The sequence below is a fragment of the Asterias rubens genome, chromosome 12 (genome assembly GCF_902459465.1).
Source record: "Asterias rubens chromosome 12, eAstRub1.3, whole genome shotgun sequence".
NCBI classification, from domain to species: Eukaryota; Metazoa; Echinodermata; class Asteroidea; order Forcipulatida; family Asteriidae; genus Asterias; species Asterias rubens.
The window spans coordinates 12,807,880-12,829,088 of NC_047073.1; the positions used below are offsets into that span (position 1 = coordinate 12,807,880).

Here is a 21,209-nt window from a genome sequence, read left to right on the forward strand (position 1 = left end):
CGATTACAAATATTTGTGTTTTTATGAAAGTAGGTCACGAATGATGTTCCATCCTTTTTTTGTTTTCTTTTTTTCTTCTTTTACATGTTGAGGAATACAGTTACTGTTCAGCAGCCAACAATGTTTAGTACAGTAGATCAAAATAGGCAGGTAGGCTACTACAGATCAAGAGAGGTCGATCAAAATTCCTCGAAGATGCTACAACAATGTTTATCCCCATCTTAATAAAACATCACTATGGACTTAAAGTGTCCTCCTCACACCGGTTACAATGGAATAGAATGGCTTTACTATTTAAAGATACGATCGAAACGAAGAGCAACTAATGGGTGTAGATGGGTACAATGGGGGTATGAATGGGTACAATGAAACACAGAGGGGGTAATCAATAGGGTCTTAAAGATTAAACATGTTTCTTGTGTTCGCGGTGCGTGTGGGGGTTGATTTGGTTTTGTTAAGACGCTAGGCTAGATGGGGGGGCACGTTGTCAACTCTGTCAAAAGTTTCTTTGTGGGATTTTTTTTTTTTTTTTCTCTCAAAGAGAATGTGATACGGTGTCATTAAGACCCCGAGGTTTATCATGTATCGGTGGGGTAGAGTTCTAAATACTGCATGGTATGCTTACGGGAAAATAAAAGAGGGAAACATGCACAAGAATAAACGCAGAGTGCTTATTATAGCTCCTAATTAAACATTTATTGATCAAGCCTATAGAGGTCACACAGGGACCTCAGTGGCTGTCCACAAGGAACAAGCCAGAAGAAGTTCATAATGATGGAGTTAATAGAGAAACAACTAGACATTGTTGTTAACTACAACAACTAGGTGTCCGTTTCTCACAATGTTTTACTATCAACCTATCCCTTATAACTCGTTACCGAGAAAAAGGTTTTAAAGCTAATAATTAGTTTGAGTAATTATCAATAGTGTCCACTGCCTATGCAACAGCCCAATGCCAACATGTGGACGCTTTGTAAACCTTTAAATGGATTTGTTTCATGTTGCCGCCGAAAATGAGAAAAATTACAGTAATAGAGTAAGGACAGTATACGTCCTTATGGTATGACAAGTGGTTTTCAGAAGAAAAATAATAGGCAGTATACTGCAGTATGTATACTGCTGTAGAGTATACATACTCTAATACACTGAGGGAGGAGGGGGGACATGCCACAAATCAATGGATATTCCGAGTATGTCTATAGTTTCTTCATCAAATAAAATGTGTATGAGCACATTGTACTTTATTTCTGTTTCCGAAAATTAACGGCCGTCACTCGAGGTTGACAACATGATAATAATGCAGTTGGTCAGATAAACGAAAGAAACAATATTATTATTATTATTATTATTATTATTATTATTATTATTATTATTATTATTATTATTATTATTATTATTATTATTATTATTATTATTATTATTATTATTATTATTATTATTATTATTATTATTATTATTATTATTATTATATTATTATTATTATTATTATTATTATTATTATTATTATTATTATTATTATTATTATTATTATTATTATTATTATTATTATTATTATTATTATTATTATTATTATTATTATTATTATTATTATTATTATTATTATTATTATTATTATTATTATTATTATTATTATTATTATTATTATTATTATTATTTATTCGGCCAGTGTCAAAAACAAATTCATACAAGTAAAACAAAGGATAATAAGACTTCCAAAAAGGTAACTTAAATACAGGGTAACTAGAGGAGCGGGATTAGACAAAAGGGTACAGGACAGGTACGGCATGTGGAGTAAGGAAGAGGAAGGGACAACAATCCATTCTAAGACGGCCAGGATAAACAAAAGCGTACTACTACACTATGACTCAAAAGCCTGCTTATCCAATGAATGTTGATCAATTATCCATTCTGCATTAGTCATGTTCATTATAGTGCTTTTTTTTTTTTTTTTTAGGATAAACAGCGGGGGAGTTTGCATATTATGCCATTACAGTCAATCTTCTCAGCCGTTGCACAAAACATCAATTATGTTTTTACCATTTTTCAGTTCCGCCCCTCCAATCCCATTCTATTAGGAACTTAAGCATGTTATTTATGTCTAGTAAATTTATTACAACGCATCCTTCACAAGCCTATTGTGCTATTTTATGCTTGTTCTTCAAAGAAACAAAATAGATTATGTTTTTGTAGGCGGCTATGCGGCTGACTTCTGAAATGACTGCCGTTTTTCACTTAACACATTCATAGACAAAAATGTTTGTCTCTTTTTGTCGGCGGCTATTTACGGCTGATTTCAGAAAAAATACCGATCGGTTCAAGAGAACAACAAACCAGAAGGGTAAATGCGAAAGTAAACGGCTGTTTCATGAGCCTCTTTAAAAGTCAGGAAGCAATTGATTGATCAGAACATCTCATGTTTCATCGTCGAGCTCTTTATAGGATGTCTTGACCTTTCGCTAATTGTTCATTGCGGGGTCAAATAATAATAATATTCTCTCTGCCTGTCTCCTTTCTCTTCTTGTGGGAAAGAGGAACAGCACAGAGTTGAAATCGGAGGAGGGAAGACCGGGTAACTTGGGACGGGGGAATTGGGTCGTCTGTTTATGGAGAACGTTGCTCAAAGAATAAATTTAAGATTGGTGTTAAAGGGATGTATGTTTGCTAATCTTTCTTAATTGGTTGCTGGAAGCCTCGTACATCAGCGTTTAGTATTAAGAAAACAGTTTGAGAATTATTTCACTTTGAAGTAATGTTGAAAAGTATAACAAGATTTTTATGCCCGATTTATTTTGTTTAACTGAGAAGCGTTACTATACGGTAACGCTTTTCAAATTGCGCATTCCTGGTAGAGATTATTCTTCGTTGAGCATTATTATTCGCTCCGGATTTGTGGCGGTATCTCAAAAACCTGACCATTATTTTGAAATAAAAATGTTTACATGGTAGTCTGATTGAATACATCTACATATGTTGTATATAGGATTGAATCAATCGAAAGGCTCCAAAAACTAAAAGCATTCAATGCATTCAAGCTACATCACCGTGTAATTACAATGTTGGGTAAAATCACAGAGCTGTTTACATTAACAAGAAAACGTACAGCAGCCAGCCGATTAATGGGTAGGGGGAACTCAATGACTACATAGGCACTCCTTTTAGATCAAAAGGGAGCATGGACATATTAACATTTACTGATTATTTCATTGTCATGAACTTTTTATTAAAGAGCAACGCTAAGATTAGATCTCTTGAGAATGAAGTTAATTGTTGATACTTGTTGAAGTGAGTGATGATCACAATTCCAGAAGACAATAGCATGCCGCGAGCCTCTTTCGGAATTCCGCTCCACAAATTCACAACTCGCCCCGCCAAAGACACGGCATTATTTTTATTGAACAAACATTGAAGTATAAGTTCCCTGAATAAATTATGGTCCTGATTTTTTTATTGAGAAGTAATATACAGTATAGTTTTTATGTTGTGACGTATTGATTGGATAGTCTGGCCCAAGCAATGAATACATCCACTTGTTTGTTCATCAGTGAATTAATAATACGAATATAGAAAGATTAACTAAATGATTAATCAAACGTCAAGTGGATCAGAGAATGAGCAGCCACGTTACAAATCTAGGTTGGGGCTATCACTTCCAGCCTGTTAAATCATTGCATGACGTCACAGCGTTACCAATAATTGGTGTAAACGGTGGTTACCCGGTTATTGCTATACGCACTGCTTAAAGACACTGGACACTATTGGTAATAGTCAACGACCATGTCTTCTCACTTGGTTGATCTTAACATATGCATTAAATAACAAACCCGTGAATATTTCAGCTCAAGTGGTCGTCGAAGTTGCGAGATAATAATGAAAGAAAAAACACCCTCGTTACACGAAGTCGCGAGTGCTTTCTGATGCTTGATTTCGAGAACTCTATTCTAAATCTGAGGTCTCGAAATCAAATTCGTGGAAAATTACTTCTTTCTCGAAAACTACGTTACTTCAGAGGGAGCCGTTTCTCACAATGTTTATACTATCAACAGCTCTCCATTACTTGTAACCAAGTAATATTGTATGCTAAAAATTATTTTGAGCAATTACCAATAGTGTCCACTGCCTTTAAGTTTGATAAATAATTCAATGTTGTTTTAATGAGGAAGTGTCGGCGTCATAGGAAAATCTGTACTGGAGATTCTGTCTCCCTTATGGAAAATGTGACCCGCTCTGCAAAAAAGGGTACTAAGGGCGATAATTACGCTAATTAACTTAAAAGGGGCGTTCAATGTTGAGATCCTGAAAATATTTTCAAACCATAATTTTGTCTTTCTTGGTTTATTGGCTTCTATTGCATAAATGCTTCCATATTTCATTCACAAAAATATCATTTTTATTTATTGTTGTTGGAAAAAACAAAGGTTTTTGTATCAATTTTAGGTAACTTCCCTTAAATTTTGCTGGGTTTAAGAAGCTGTATCTCTGAAGGCACTTTCATTCAATTGTAAAATATGAATATGCAAATATCAGTATATATCCAGAACGCAGAATACCACAGGGTTCAATACACCAAAATAAAGCTTATAATAACAACAATTCAGCATTTTTGTAGAGCCGGTCACATAATATATTTGCAGGATGAGAAGGAGGATTCAAAAGAGGGCGCAACAACGATATACGACAATGTAACGCTGAGTATATACTGCAGCGGTCGAAATAAGAGCGGTACGAACACACGTCTTCATTTAAAAACGCACCAGTGTTGTTTCAGTCTTGAAAGGGTAGCCGACAGAGGGCGCTACTGCTAACAAGCGTTGATCATGAGCCCTTTCTCCAGATGGATTCTGGCTAGGTTTATACTACTTTTTCTTTACATCAAGTTTTTTTCAAGGTCATTATTTTAGTAATTCTCCCCTTCACAGTTGACTTGTGATAATATGTCGACGCTGATGATGGTGACATACTGTAGTTCTATAGCCGAATCAAACGATCGAGTGTAAACACAGTGAACTTGGGCTTCCATCATAATGATATTGTCGCAAACCAATGCCACACAAATTAATCCATATTAAGCAATGAGCTAGAAGCCTTGAAAAGCTATTGTGTTCATTTCAACCTTATCTACAAATAATCGCCTTAAAAATTACATGTAGCCGTTAACAAAAACACATTTATTGTTCCTTTATTCAAAAGGACTTACTTCTGAACAATTAAAAATACAGAAAATAACACAATATTTTGTACATAAACTTACTAGTAATAGGCCTTCTATCTTTTGAAATTTGAAACCACAATTCTATAGGTAAAAATTTACTGCAAGAATCTTTGAAAACTATGGGATCTTTTCAGCAAACTCGGGCGGCGCTTCGATTATTCTGGGTGGGTTTGCTGCAAGAAGATTTGATTATTCATCACAGTGATGTATTTCAACCTCCATGTTCAGACTTTGACCCCATATAATAATGTTGGGGATTTACAGAGCCAAGAAACGTGTATGCATTATGTAGCGCATGATGACCTGCATAAAAGGCACTGTATGGACACTCTTAAACAGAGGCAGGTGTCCCCACGTGGTGTATCCCCACATTAAAACATTACATTTTAACAAATCTGTCAAAATGTTAACTCATTGTTCATCAAAACTGTAAGAACAAAATTCAAGAAAAAAACACCCTTGTTGCACAAAATGTGTGTACTTTTTTTTTTTTATGACTAATGGTCTGGCCTGAAGCCTTTTAATTTGAGTAAGAAATTATCTCTTTCTCAAAAACTACGTTACTTCAGAGGGAGTCGTTCCTCACATTGTTTTACACTATCAACTAACTGCTCTCCATTGCTCGTTGACTAGAGAGTTTGTTATAACAATCATTTTTAGTATATACCAACAGTGTCCAGTACCTCTAAGTTATTATAATATTATGTAGTGATGTGAAGTATATGCTACGAATGTACGGAGTTGGGTGTGCCGGATCCGTATCAATGTTTGTAGAATCAGTTAAGCTAACAGACCATCTGATAACGCCACCAAACTCAAACACGTTTTAGCCAAATGCCGGACCTGTATTCAGTCACCACTCGACATGGACAGCCTGATATGAATTCCTCTTTCGGTTCGGCCAATATGTTACTTATAGCATGGAGGTAAAACATTAAGTATTGCTGATCGAGAACATTGTTTTTTAATAACTCAACATTCTTGATCCCGAGTGGTAAACCATCGATGATAACGGACCCCACCCCTGTGCCAGCTCGTGTAGTTCAGACCATATCATGCATATGTCAATAGCTTGCAATCTTAAACATGAGTTTCAGTGTGTGAAATATTAATAAACATTCGTTGCTTCTCGGAGTTTGGTGAACTTTGCAGCCATGGTTCCTCGACGGAGTTTACGTGGTTTACTGACCATGGGTAAGTGTTTTCCTGCTTTATTTTGTTTGTAGCATTATGTTTATATTTAAGTTTGTATTATTATTATTATATTTGTTTTCCTTTTATAATTTATATCTAATCATAACGAGAGAAACAGAATAAATAAAGATGGGTGGAGGGGATGAGTTAATTAAATAATTACATTCACAACTCCTGCATGACACATTTCGAATTTATAAAAAATCATACATTATCTGAAAGGGCTTAATTCTGAGCTTTACATCGGACAAAATATAAACACTGAACCATGTAAAATTACGGCAACTTTCAATCGCAATTTGAACGAACACCTTTTTTGTTTTGTAGTTGAAAAAAATAAAAAATCTCAATTTGGTGTAAGTTTATCTGTTCCTGCAGCAGATTTAACGAAACGCCAAGATTAATACTCGAACTCATAGGACGAGCATGGGGCAATGACGAGTAACCCGTCCTAACTTAGAATGGGTTTAAAGCGTCCTAACTTCTATTACGGAACTTAAAGGAACACGTTGCCTTGGCTTGTTCGAGTTGGTCTTTGAAAAGCGTTTGTAACCGTTTGTGATAAATTGCATATTATGGTTAGAAAGAGGTTTTAAAAGTAGAATACACAAACATGCCTCGATTGCACGGATTTTCCTTTTACCTCGTCGACTAACACGGTCGGCCATTTATGGGAGTCAAATTTTTGACTCCCATAAATGGCCGACCGTGTTAGTTCGCAAAGTAAAACGAAAACCGTGCATTTTTTAGGCAAATTCGTGTAGATCATTGTATTCTACTTTTAAAACATCTATCCAATCATATGTATTTTATAACAAACGGTTACAAACGCTTTTCACATACCATCTACCTGTGCAACTTGCTTCTCTGAATGGCTTTTATGTTCCTTGCAATCAGCAAACAAAGACTACAAAGGTATTTCGGAACCGGATCTCGTCATTGGCAATAAAGGTTATTTGCAAACAATCTGATTATAGATTGTTCTGACTGCTTCTAGAGGGTCAAGTACAGGCTTACCATAGCAACGGAATGATTTGTAGACCAAACATACTACGATGACGGAGTTTTATCGCACAAAACCACTACCCCCCCCCCCCCCCCCCCCCAAACACACACACCTTGTAGGGTTGGGGTCTTATGGAATAGATGACCATGTAAGTTAATGGCGGATGTAAGTTGAATGGCACTTTACACACTATCGGTAATACTCAAAATAATTATTAGCATAAAACTTACTTGGTAACGAGCAACGGAGAGCTGTTGATAGTATAAAACATTGTGAGAACCCCCTCTGAAGTAGCTTAGTTTTTGAGAAAGAGGTAATTTCTCACTGAAATAATAAAAACAAACTTCTGGCCGGAAGCCTTTTATTCCTATCTGAAAGCACACTATTATATACAACCAGCGTGTTTTTTCTTCTGCAACTTCAATGACCAGTTTATATGAGTCCAAGTTTTCACAGGCTTGTCATTTTATGCATATGTTGAGATACACCAAGTGAGAATACTGGTCTTTATCAAACGTGCTCATGTGCATTTTGACCAATAACTGTTTCGGTTAATGGTCAATGATTAACCAATAGCAAGCTCAACCGAAACAGTTAATTGGTTACCACCGCAAAAAGATCGTATGAATAATGGTCGTTATGAGTTCAAGTGCACAATTCACAAAATGTAAGTATTAAAGGTCATTTTCACACGACAGCAGACTAGCGGGAGTCCCTTGCTTAATTAAAGCATGGACTGTCCAAAGTCCCTACATCTTCAATCTCAAATTTACCCCCAATATATGTCGAACCGTGTACAAACTTCCTCTGACAGCGCCCTCTGTTGAATTATCCCACTTCAGCCTATGCTGATTTCCAATCGGAGACTTTCTGGGACGATAGAGGGCAGCAGACTTACCGGGTAAATCCATTGTTCTCAGAATTATGCGCATGTTCAGAACTACGTAAACAATGGAAAATTACCCGGTATGTCTGCTGCCACCTAGCGTTGGAAAGTCTGCTATTACTTGGGACATAGTTATCTCCAGTGATGTTTGATCCGCACGAGAGACGTATTATTCCAAATACTAAACATTAAAGGGTCCGAGGAAATAACTTTAAGTTTTAAATCCATTTTGTTTGGTCAAAACACTGACCAGATAGACCTATTATTAAACCTTTGCATTTTATTGACAAAGAAGACGATATTTTAGAAGTAGGTTTAATCAACAAAGGTCTAATTTTCATTCTGTTGTTAATTTGGTAAAATTTAACTATGAATTGGAAAGAAAAATTGCGACTGGCTCAAACACAATGCATAAGTTTATCACAAATTGGAGGTTTACGGTTTAATTAATTATTTATTATTTCCTGATAATGTTTCTTTGTTTTGTCCTCTAATTTTGTTTTGTGTGTGCGTGGTTTGTTGTGAGTGCATTTAGGTGTGAAATAAATTTTTAAAAAAGTGCTTTGCACTTAAATAATAGGATATATATATATATTAAATAAAGCCAGTGGACACTATTGGTTATTGTCAAAGACCATGCTTTTCACTTGCTGTATCTCAACATATGCATAAAATAAAAAACCTGTAAAAATTTGAGCTCGATTGGTCGTCGGAGTTGCGAGATAACTATGAACGAACAAAACACCCTTGTCACACGAAGTTGTGTGCTTTCAGATGCTTGATTTCGGGACCTCAAATTCTAAACTTGAGGTCTCAAAATCAGATTCGTGAAAAAATGACTTCTTTCTCGAAAACTACTCAGAGGGAGCCGTTTCTCACAATGTTTTATACCATCAACCTCTCCCCATTACTCGTTACCAAGTAAGGTTTCATGCTCAACTAATAATTATTTTGACTATTACCAATAGTGTCCACTGCCTTTAAAGGTTCATAGAGAGCTTTAAAAGTGAGGAACATAAACCTAAACCAGAGAACAACTCATCAGCTTATAAACAGGGTAGTTCTAACTATAAACAGTTTTAGTAATAAAACTTAAATCATAATGATCCTCATAAGACGAAACTGAAACCAGATAAGGCGTTCCATACTATTGAATGAAACACTTGATGGTTTGATCTTTGAGCCCATTTGTCATACAACAAACTGGTTGATTTTAAAGTCACTGCGTGGTGGACAATGTGGTAGTTACTAAAATGAAATAATGGTTGGTGTAAAAAAAAGCTTACTCGGTAACGAGCAATGGCGAGCTATTGATAGTCAGAACATTGAGAAACGGCTCCCTCTGGGTAACGAAGCTTTTGAGAAAACGGTAATATTTCACTCAATATTAAAATACTTCAGGTTTAAAGCCTGTTTTTTTTTTGTTTTTGCATCTGAAAGCACACAGTTATTTTGTGCAACCAGGGCTGTTCTGTCTTGCAAATTCGATGACAATTTGAGTCAAAATGTTCACAGATTTGATTGTGTATGCATATGTAACACAATATGCATACACATCCCATCATTGTTGGGATACACCATGTGATGAGAATACTGATCTTTGACAATATTGCCAAGGGTGTCAGATATCTTTTACTCTAATGGCAGTTTAATGTTGCAACATTCAACTGCCATTAAAGATAAGGCGCTCCATACTTGAATCAAGGACTTTGATCAGTGAAACCATTCGTTGCAATTCATTGTATACCACCAAGGCTTAAAAACCACACCGGATCGATACCTACGCCATACACAAAGTATAGCCTTTATTGTGTATCAGGAATAACTCCAATGATCAATAGAAACTGGTGCAGTGGGCTGCACGACAGTGAAACGAGTAGTTACAAGTGCATAATCGTCAACAACAACAACAACAACAACAACAACAACAACAACAACAACAACAACAACAACAACAACAACAGGAACATTCCTAGTTAAGGTTGTTCTATTTCCCTTGTTGGATGGTTCACCAACCGTCAAGGACGACATCTGGTGGATATAAGTGGAAGTTTCCTCGCCGTGAAACGCTATGTGTGCTGACTTGACTTATCATGACAGAAGGTATAGGTAATTCGTGTTTATAAGTTTGGAGCCATCTTTGTTTATCAAACTCAAATTGTAATGAGAGGTGAACATACCATAAGAAACAAAACAATATGTTTATTAGAGGTTACATGCTGGGATAAATAATACTACATGTGTACAAAATGTATGGTGTTTTACCAAGAAAACACTGATGACGTGTATTCCCTTTGTTCGTCAGGCAATTATCAGGAGCGGCAACACGTGACTGGAGACAGGGAACATGGATCCGGAGTGGCACAATTCGGATCCTTTTCTGTGAGTAAGGTAATTGTATACTATTAATAATAATTATTATTATATATATTTAGACTGCGCACATCTGTCAATGAAGACACCCAAGGCGCACAAAAAGGAATCGATCGGTAAGAACATAACATTATGGGTGCGTTCGTTTCCTGGGTCGACCCCGGTGTGTGGTGTTTTTTTTTTCCAGGACGAACGTGGGTAATTATCTGCACACGTTCGTCCTACAAAAAAACCCGCCACACACCGGGGTCGACCTGGGGAAGCTAAACGAACGCACCCACAATAGTACATGCATAGGTAGTTTTCTATTCTGACCCGCATACAATGCCCCCAAAAAATGTCGGATGTCGTACCTTTGCCACCTCGTACCCTGGACACTTCGTATCTTCACTTCGTACCGTAACCAAATTGGTCACTTCATACCGTGGCGGGGTACGAAGTGAACATTCGCCGAGTAACTTCGTACCCTCATTATAAAGTGTACGTTTAATAAGTTAATGCGTGGGAGGTCTCGAGGCTTGACTGTAACCGAGTCAAGATTCTTGAGCACAATGATCCGACCAGAACTTTAGTTCGGTAATACTTGAGTCAACTGAACGAAACTCTTTGGATTTGGATTTGGGGTCGAGTTGGTGACCCGGAGGAAAAATTGTGAAATTGGCACAAAATGTTTTTGTTGAATAAGGAAGAAACGAAAGGCCTACAGCTCTCTTTGAAAACATAAATTAGAAAAGTGAGTCTGACTTTCCTCGGGTAAAAGTTGGGACTGGTCTCAGCTACAGGACCTCATTGATTTAGGTATCTACCCGTTGAGAACATTCTGAGCTTATTTTGATGAATATTGTCATGAGTTGGAGGGGTTTGTTACCAAAAGCCTCTCTGCCTGGTGCTTATGGGCACTCCTGTGACCAATCAAGGTACTCAAGGCGCTGAGTAGGTATACAAACTTAGATAGGTTATTAGGTTATATAAAGATAGGTTATTGCAGTGATGAATTCTGAGACCCAATTATGTAGCACTTTACAAGGGTTTTCAAGCCGCTACGGCGCATACAGCAGCCACAGCCAGGAACACCGGGCGAGCCCTTTCTCTTTTCGATAAGAGCACTGGTAGCGTTCTTTTACATGCGATACACAACACACGGAACCAACGGCTTTACGTCCCGTCCGATAGACGAAGTAAGTGTCTTGCTTAAGGACACAACAGTCACGGCTGGGGATTCGAACCCAGACTCAGCTGATCAGAAACACCATTCGGTGCTCTTAACCGCTCTCAATCTTAGAATTGACAAACGATATATTTCGTTTCTGAACAACGTCACACTAAACTACTATTGGATTTACTTCTCTGTTCTCTTTCAGAAAGCTTATAAACGCCTGTGCCTGGTCCTACTGTATAGTGCGCTATGGACAACGATCTGTGTCGTCCTGGTCAATAGACACATACTACCCAATTACGTTCGACAAACTGCGTATACTAATCACTGCGTACAGGCAGGGGAAGGTACTATATGCAGAGATGCACGGCTTAGTGGCAGCCCACAGGATGTGAACCCTACCACACCTACTTTGAAGACTGAGACTATAACCATCAAGCCAACACCGAAACGTATTCCACAGAGATGGCTTGGACCTAAAGGATATGTCACACACGATAATAAAAGAGTGAGGCTAGCTTCTTTTACTGTTTCACTTGTTAGGTGTTAGGGCCAACAGCCCGGAACACCTCTTATTTTTGTTAGTTTTTTGTTGATTTTATTGTTGATGTTGATGTTTTTGTTTTGCTTTTGTTGTTGTCATTGCTGTTGCTGCTGTTGTTGTTGTGTTTCTGTTTTGTCGATATCGTTGATGTTGTCGTTATCGTTGACGTTGTCGTTATCGTTGTCGTTGACGTTGTCGTTATCGTTGACGTTGTCATTGACGTTGTTGTTGTCGTTGTCGTTGTCGTTGTCGTTGACGTTGTCGTTATCGTTGTCGTTGTCGTTGACGTTGTCAATGTCGTTGTCGTTGACGTTATCGTTGTCGTTGTCGTTGTGGTTGTCGTTGCATAACAATAACTAGTGTCATCATAACATAATTATATCAAATTTTCTATTTATAGTCGATAAAGAAGACGTGCGGCACCTGTGCAATCGTCAACAGTGCTGGTCGACTCATAGGATCCAAAGCCGGTCAGGACATCGATGAAGCAGACTGCGTGATCCGCATGAATGGCGCCCCCACGGCAACCTACGAAGCCGACGTGGGTACCAAGACAACATACAGGGTCATAGGTCACAGAAACTTTCCCAGGATGATGAAAACAATGAAGGAGAGGCGACACTACCTCGACGATGAGGCGACGAGGTCCGACCTTGTGGTCGTGTGGCATTACGGCGTCAACTGGAAGAAAAACTCCCCTGCAAGATGGAGCAAGGTGTTCTGTTCTATCTTTAAAAAGGCCACAGTCTACCTGGCGTCTGAGACGGCCATGAAACGAAACGAAGAAATGTTTTACGGAGAGCTTGACATCCAAAAGTAAGTCGTCACTTCGCGCGCAAACAACATTTCAGTTTTGTTTTTGTTTTGGGGTGAACTTATTTGTTTGATCGTTTGTATGTTTCCCCCCAATTGACCTGTTTATAAGTGTGTACATGTGATCGTCGTAGACGACAGACGCAGTTATCGGACGTTCGATTTTTACACATTCGTGGTTTATTTGATAGAGGAAAACAGATTTAGCTTCAACAATTCCCCACAAGCTTCTTCATAAGAGAGGATCCATTAATAATTGTGAGGCTGTCAAACTATTAACTTATAATGAGTCTACGTGAACATGTATGGTAAATGAAGTTACACGCACTAAAATAAACAAAATAAGCACGGAAACCTTGGGAAACTAGGCTAGCTTGTATCATTTCCAAATTGACACATTTTGTCTTATTTCCCACACTCTAGATCTAAGGTCAAAATATGGATGTCAACAGGCTGGGGAACGATGTTGTTTGCTCTTGATGTATGTGAAACCATCGATGTGTATGGGATGATCTATGAAGACTACTGCAGGTAAAGTAGAAGAGCAAAGGTGGCTAAATCAGACAAGATAGCTGCAGTGTCATTGCTCATAAATACTGGTGCTGTTTCTGATACTGCTACTGACGTTGCTGTTTCTGCCACGGATGTTTGTAGTGCTGTTGCTGGTGCATCTTATGTTGGTTTTTATGTTATACTGTTTGGGTTGGGCTGTGGTTTATTTATGTACGTTATTCGTTATAATATTCCAAATATTTCGTGGGTTGTGGTCACGAGTTAGTCCTGACTTGACTAATCCTAGGAGATTTTAAAAACTTAAGGCTCGTCCTGAGTTAGGATGAGCATTAAACTCGTCCTAACTCTATAAAGGTTAGTCTTAGGCTCTTTGTGAAATCATGGAGGTAGGTGAATCAAACCAGACCAGGGCCCATTCACTAACTCTGCTTAAGTAGCCCACCTTGTTGAGCTGTTAATGGCTCCGCTTTTAACATCGGTCTCATCACTGTCGCCATTACAGCCCACATTCGATACATGTCTAAAACACTAAGTTTTCAAAGGTCGCAACATGCGTGGTAGTTTGATTGCAAATTTCTCCCATTTACAAAAGTCCTTTACTACACCAAAGTACCTCATTTTATTCCTTACATTTGTAGAATTACTATGACACATAACAGGGCTTACTAAAATATGATGACTATGTCCAGATGTGATGATTTGAAAATTGGTCAAAAAAAAGTGTACAAAAATTACATTTAACGTGACTTGTTCATGGCTGCCGCCATCTTTTAATGATTCTCCGCCTGTTGATCGTGGGCGCCCGGCAAATCTTGCAAGTCATGAATATCCATAAGGTGACGTCATGATGGCTAGGCTTATCGACGTGTGTGTACAGTAAAAACTGAATATGTTTAGGGTGACGTGGCGCTGCGCTGTACCTGGAAACTACCACCGCGCAACGTCACCTCATACATATTCATATTTACTTTGTACACCACACAAATTGATAAATCAGAGTAGTCATGCCGCGTCACGTGACGTTATCTTGGATATTCATGACTTGCAAGATTTGCCTGGTGCCCTGACTTCTCACGACCAACAAGAGGAGAATCATGAAAAGATGGCGGAACCCATGAACGAGTCACGTTAAATGTAATTTTTGTACACTTTTTTGTTTACCAATTTTCAAATCATCACATCCGGACAAAGTCATCATTTAGTAAGCCCTGTTATGTGTCATAGTAATTCCACAAATGTAAGGAATAAAATGAGGTACGTTGGAGTAGTATAGGACTTTTGTAAATGGGAGAAATTTGCAATCAAACTACCACGCATTTTGCGACCTTTGAAAACTTAGCGTTTAGACATGTATCGAAGGTGGGCTGTAATGGCGACAGTGATGAGACCGATGTTAAAAGCGGAGCCATTAAGTGTTTATACGTCAAGCGTATTTCACGGGCTAGTGGGAATTATACGCTTAACCTACTCAGCTACGAAGAAATTCGGTCGTAAACGAAAAAATCCGACGGTAACCAGAGCCATGAAATTTGACCCTGGTTTCCTCTCGTCAGTTCGCCAAACTAATTCACATTAACTAACCGAAAGTCACAGCCTCCTGTAATGATTGTGCTTTGTTTCGTCTTGTCCCAAACAGTGAACACCCGAATGACACCTACTCGTACCACTACTTTGACAAGGCCCGTACCGAGTGCAGCTACTACGCAAGCAGTGAACGACAAACACTTAAGGGGCATAAGTTTCTAACGGAGAAAGCTATATTTGCCAAGTGGGCCGCAATGTACGGCATCGTCTTCCACGAACCATCATGGGACGGTCACTTGAAGAATAGTGGCAATGACACCGTGGTGGACACACTGTTCAAGAGAACGTTTAGGGACTATGAAGAGCAACGGGAAAGTAACAGCACCAAGTCGTGACGAATGATGAAATGAACATCTATGCATGTGTTATTTCAATCTCGTTTTCAGGAAGTCAAATGCAACTACTACGAAAGCAGTGAACGACAAACACTAAAATTGCTTCGTTGTTAACCTTCTTTTTTAAATAAACGAGATTGAAAAGTTCGGCTGGCGCGTCATGAGAGGACAATCAGCATTGTTGTTTACTGACTGTGACGATAAGGTCACAGTGTCCACCGAGACAGAAATGTTGATCACGCATAGCATGGATTTTCTATCTTGTGAGCTGTGCATCTATGATATACTCTGTCTCGTTTGAAGCAGGGGTTTTGTCACGTTGGTCTACCGTCGTCTTCCAGCCAAGGTGTGGTTGAACCTGGGCCCAATTTCATAGCGCTGCTAAGCACACAAATTTGCTTAGCATGAAATTTCTCCCTTTATAAAAACAGGAATGCCGACCAAATTTCCACGTGATTTTCAGGACTTGCAAACAACAGCTGAATACCAGTAAGAAGCAACATGCAAAGACTGGAAATGTGGATGGCATTCCTGTTTTTATCAAGGAACAAATGTCATGCTACGCAAATGTTGGTGCTTAGCAGCGCTATGAAATTGGGTCATGGTTTGGATAGGGAGGGAGGAAAACCAAGATGGCCAGACTGTAATGAATGAAAACTGTGTAGACGATTTAAAATAATTATGATAGATAGAAACTTCACAGCTGGTTCATTTTTTTTCCCTTCTTATTTTTATTTTTTTTTGGGGGGGGGGGGGGGAGGGGGCTTAAGAAAATGTATTCTAATCATTATTATGTTGATGTATAGCACGGCGAATTGAAATGCCAAATCAATCACGTTTAATACACAGTCGTCCAAATTTGTTGCACGATTTTCCACAAACTGTTTAAAACAATACAAATTGGTGACTCTTAGTCAGTAACCCGAAAATCGAAAAACTGTCATCATAATCCATAAGAAATTTGGTAACAGTTTGGTAATTACTCCAAACATGAATTGCCAGTATCAACTCACTTGGGATGGAGCGCATGGTGAGCTGTTGATATTATAAAACATTGTCAGAAACCACCTACCTTTGAAAAAAATGTTGCTATTTATAGAAGGGAGTATTTTTTTATCAAAATGATTCTGAAAAAGACTGCAAGCATGAAGCCTTTCCCATAAAGCACGAAAAGTATGATTTTTTTGTTTTTATATTTTTTTGTTTTACTTTCTTGCAACTTCGATGATGAAATGAGCCCAACTGTCCACATTTGGTTCTTTTAGGCATTATGTTGTGATACTTTCAGTGTGGTCTTTGACATTATTATTAAACCAAAGGATACACCTACAATTACCAGCCACTAATGTTAATGTGCTTTGGTATCGAGACCATTGTTCTTTCAATCTCAAACGTTTTAAACCGCAACTAGTCCTTGCACCCTGTTTGTGCAAAAACGATAAAACTACAGTATTGTATGCAATATTTTAGGAAATAAATTTAAAGTATTAAGCTGACTCAAGTTAGAGATTTGTCGCTTTTTGTCATTGTCGCTCTTTTTCCATACCCGACTTAGCAAAACATTTACTTGATCTCTAGTTTCCCTGTATCGGTGTTGATGAAACGTGTTCAGTTTAAAATGGCTGCAGTATCAAATGAAAACAATTATTGTTGAAAAATGACATTTTTCTTTAAGGTAGAGCGTTATTCATTTTTATTTTTGGATGAGCAAGGGCAAAACTGCTAACCTACCACATTTTGGAAAAGAGAAAAAAATGAATTTCAGAGAATATACTTGTTTAAACATTGTGTGAATGTTTTGTTTGTTTTGTAGCATTGATCGCGATGGGAGGTTAGTATACGTACACTGGTACACCTAACATTCAAACCAATGTACCCAGTACGATGGGGGGGGGGGGGTAGTCTGGTTTATATGTGTTTAATGAATATCTGCATCCATGGGTGTTGTTGGATACGGGAAACACGACCAAGATGGTGGCAGCATGATGAAGGTCCGTAGCCTGATGATAAGCGTACAGCCACTTGGGGATCTTCCCTCGATGTGGGGGCCTTGTCACACCATTGTCACGCTGACTTGGGGGCAATGCTTAATAGCACAACCAACTTCCCACATCGCGTAATGTTTAGAGACATTCTTCGGTGTAGCTAGCACGAGACACACAGTGCGAAAACTGTCTCGATCACCATGGTCACACCAGGGCAAGGGCAGAGACATCACTCCTTGGTCTTTGCTAAGGTCTGAAACCAAGTGAAAAATGAAAATCTGATTGCTAGTTGGTTTGGTTTTGAAAGTTTTGTTTTCTCCCTCTTTGATATACCAAAGAGATACCTAGAAAACATGTTGCCTGCAATTATTATAATAGTTACATGTATGCAAAGAAATGTTTCGCCATGGTATAATACCATTAAAGATGAATTGAATTGAATGACAGGGCCCTGAGTATAACCTTAGAGCGAAGCTACATGTTGGTCATAGATTAATACGGTAACTCAGGGGATTTCCATTGACCCAGCAACATGCATCAGTACTACCCTCTGAATCTTAAGCTACGTCTAGATCAGCGCGTCTACCAGTGTTGAAGAATAGCAGACGCGCGCGATCTAGCCGTAGCTGTAGCCGAAGTCGCCGTTTCGGACACGGCCTTATTTATTAAATGTAGAGCAAATACCGATGATTGAATCAACCGAAAACACCATCTAAACATAGGGCCGTGTATTTTTAAATGTCTGCAGCTTTTTGTTTGTTCCTCTCTTTCATGCAAAATCTCGTTGAATATGTGGACACCCTCTGGTTGGCACAGCAAACATCTCAACACACAAAAGATGATGTTGTGCCACGAGCGTCCAACAAGCCGGCGTAAAGAGAAAGATAAACATTTATTATGTAACAAGATTGCTGAAGACACCAAAGTGTGTCTTCATGAGTTTCCACTGCTAGCTAAATTTACCATCCGTCAGTCTGGGTGTTTCGCAGTAGCTTTGTGGTTTGACCACGGAGGTAGAATTGTTTGACTTCGGGGTGCCAGGCATAAGGACCATGGAGTGAGTTGCGTTGCCCGCAGTATTTTGTATGATCTGATGTCTGGTCAAAAGACGGGAATATTTTGTACAGATGGAACCTGCAGAGAACTGATGGCCGAGTGTCTTAAAGATGGCTCGATTCAATTGTGTAAGTTTACACTTTTATTAACAATTTCTTTAGCAACCGAAAACAAGAAGGGGGTCCGCCATTACATGGTTTCGATTATTGATGTTTAAATAATAATATAAGAACAGAGATAACCAAACCAAGGTTTTTTGCCTGATGTAAAGTATGTGTCTCTTTTTTCGAATCCACACGAATTGTGTTTGGGCTCCCGGATAAGCTGCGTCAATTATTTTGAATGTATGCTTTCAGTATGGGGCATTAAATTGACAGAGCCAAAACACCCAAGCCCAAATCTGTTAACTGTTTCACAGTTCGCAAACTGTGGGCCAACATAACATTAATGCGCAACACAACGGCAACTACAACATTTTACAAAGAAAAGTATCCTTCTCTATAAACCATGAGAACAAACAAACGTTCGATTACATGTTAAATCAAAGTTAGGCTTAACTGAATTTGACCGGAAATGTTGCGTAACACGACGGCAACTACAACTTACAAAAAAAAAATCCGTCTCTTTAAACCATGACAACAAACAAACGTTCGATTACATGTTAAATCAAAGTTAGGCTAAACTGAATTTGACCGAAAATGTTCAATCAAATTGATATTAATCATGGAGACTTTTGAACATGTATGTACTTCATTTTAAGAGGAATTTAAAATGGGAATGCAGACAGTGTAATGAACACATACAAGTCAAGAATGAGTCAGTGTCTCAAGACTTTTAAAAGAAGTCATGGAATGGGACCGATGACTGACAGGAGACCGTCTCCATCCATCACAACATTCAAGACAAACTTAAAATCTCACTTGTTCAAACAAGAGTACTCGCACAATCCTCAGTTCTAATTAAATGTTGTCTTCATCCTCAATCGCCAAGAGCACCTTATATAGGAGAATACAGACGCTAAAAAGTATATAGTCTTTATTATTATAAGAAGTAATTGTATAAGTACTCTCTAAATGTAAAAGAGTGAAAAACACCACTCTTTACTTTTCGAGCTGTCCCTCACATGGCTCTTCAAAAAGAGTGGTGGTTATTTCACTCTTTTAGAGGGGTTTCACTCCAGGACAGAGTGAAAATCACTCAAAAAGATGCAAACTTCAATTTAAAAGAGTGGAAGACCACTCGAAAAAGAGTTGTCCTTCATATGGCTCTTCAAAGAGTGATTTTTCTCTCTTTTACATTAAGAGAGCAGTGAGTATATTGACCCAGAAGGGATCAGGCGCTACGGGACACTGATCTGGGTCAAGTCTGACTCAACTCGGTTTTTTTGTTTTTGTCTTGTTTAAGAGTACATGGAGTTTAATATTGCAATGTTCCTTTTAATGTTCCGTTAGTTATTGTTGTCTTGCAGTCCATTATCAAACTGTTCGGATCGTTGTGCTTCTACAGTGCAATCGTAACACTTGTGATTGTCTCGTATTTTAAAACTGCTCAAGTCAACCAGAGGGTTTGGTGGACGTCGAACCATCTATCAACCACTAGACCCTCGCCCGGCGCTACCAAATACATCCATCCGGACATCCGGAACGCCATCAGGAGCAGGCGGAACAAATGGAACCAATTGGATTGCACGGAACAAAAAATAACTCTTTTGAATGACACCACGGAGTACAACATAACCAAGCACGTCATCAAGCCGGAACATTCGCCCGGACACAATGGATATATTACCTTCAAAGACAGAAAGGTAGGCGTTTTTTTTTTTTTTTTTTTGGGGGGGGGGGGCACACGATTATTTCCTGACGCCCTTCTATTTCCTTCTTTCGATTAGATAATATTATCATGATAGGTATAAGAGTGACAAAATAACAACGATTGTGTATGAAGTCAGGGGAAGTATTATCGTCATAGACGTACCTGCTAGCAATGGTTTAATGTTTTCTTGGCCTAACATCTTCTCCCGATAAAGGTCTTTACCGCCCTCTATCGGTAAAGCTTCATATTTTACTATCATTTTTTTTTCACGGGGCAGAAACATACCCGATTTTAGCAGAGTGCTTTTAAAATGCAGCTTTCATATGGGTTAAATTGCATAATACAAGCCAACTACAGCAGAAACTGACTCCCAAATTCTCCTCACTCCTTTTCCAGCCACCACCAAAGCATAATATGGGATTAGGGCTTCCCACTCTAAATGTAATAGTGAAAAACACCACTCTTTACATTTCGAGTAGTCCCGTTTTTATTGTTGACTCTTTTATAGAGGTTTCACTCCAGGACAAACTGCAAATAGTGCACTCTTAGTTGTCACGATAGTGTCTGCAATATCCCAAAATAAGGCTAATGGGAACCCCCCCCCCCGGAGATTCTGTGTCCCCCATATGGGAGGAGGTTGATTCAAAAGAGGGCGCTACTAAAAGAGGTTGGTACACAGTTCGCCATACGGGGGGACAGCATCTCCTGCCACACCCGACCCATTAAGGTTGAAATAAGACTTT

The 21,209-nt window shown here is 38.5% G+C and overlaps 1 protein-coding gene across 1 annotated transcript; it reads left to right on the plus strand.

The window, feature by feature from the left end:
* Positions 1 to 6,363: 6,363 nt before the first annotated feature.
* On the plus strand, positions 6,364 to 15,613 carry LOC117297771 (alpha-N-acetyl-neuraminyl-2,3-beta-galactosyl-1,3-N-acetyl-galactosaminide alpha-2,6-sialyltransferase-like). Its single transcript, XM_033780920.1, has 6 exons — positions 6,364 to 6,403; positions 10,601 to 10,677; positions 12,030 to 12,332; positions 12,769 to 13,184; positions 13,605 to 13,712; positions 15,331 to 15,613. The coding sequence occupies exons 1-6, from the start codon at positions 6,364 to 6,366 to the stop codon at positions 15,611 to 15,613; spliced, it is 1,227 nt and encodes a 408-aa protein (XP_033636811.1).
* The last annotated feature ends 5,596 nt before the right edge of the window (positions 15,614 to 21,209 follow it).

Bases quoted from the DNA above. Each gene is read 5' to 3' on its own strand.
- LOC117297771 (XM_033780920.1), top strand. From the start codon at position 6,364: ATGGTTCCTCGACGGAGTTTACGTGGTTTACTGACCATGG. The intron at 10,678-12,029 runs GTGAGTAAGGTA...GTTCTCTTTCAG, and splicing joins CACAATTCGGATCCTTTTCT to AAAGCTTATAAACGCCTGTG. The intron at 13,713-15,330 runs GTAAAGTAGAAG...TGTCCCAAACAG, and splicing joins ATCTATGAAGACTACTGCAG to TGAACACCCGAATGACACCT.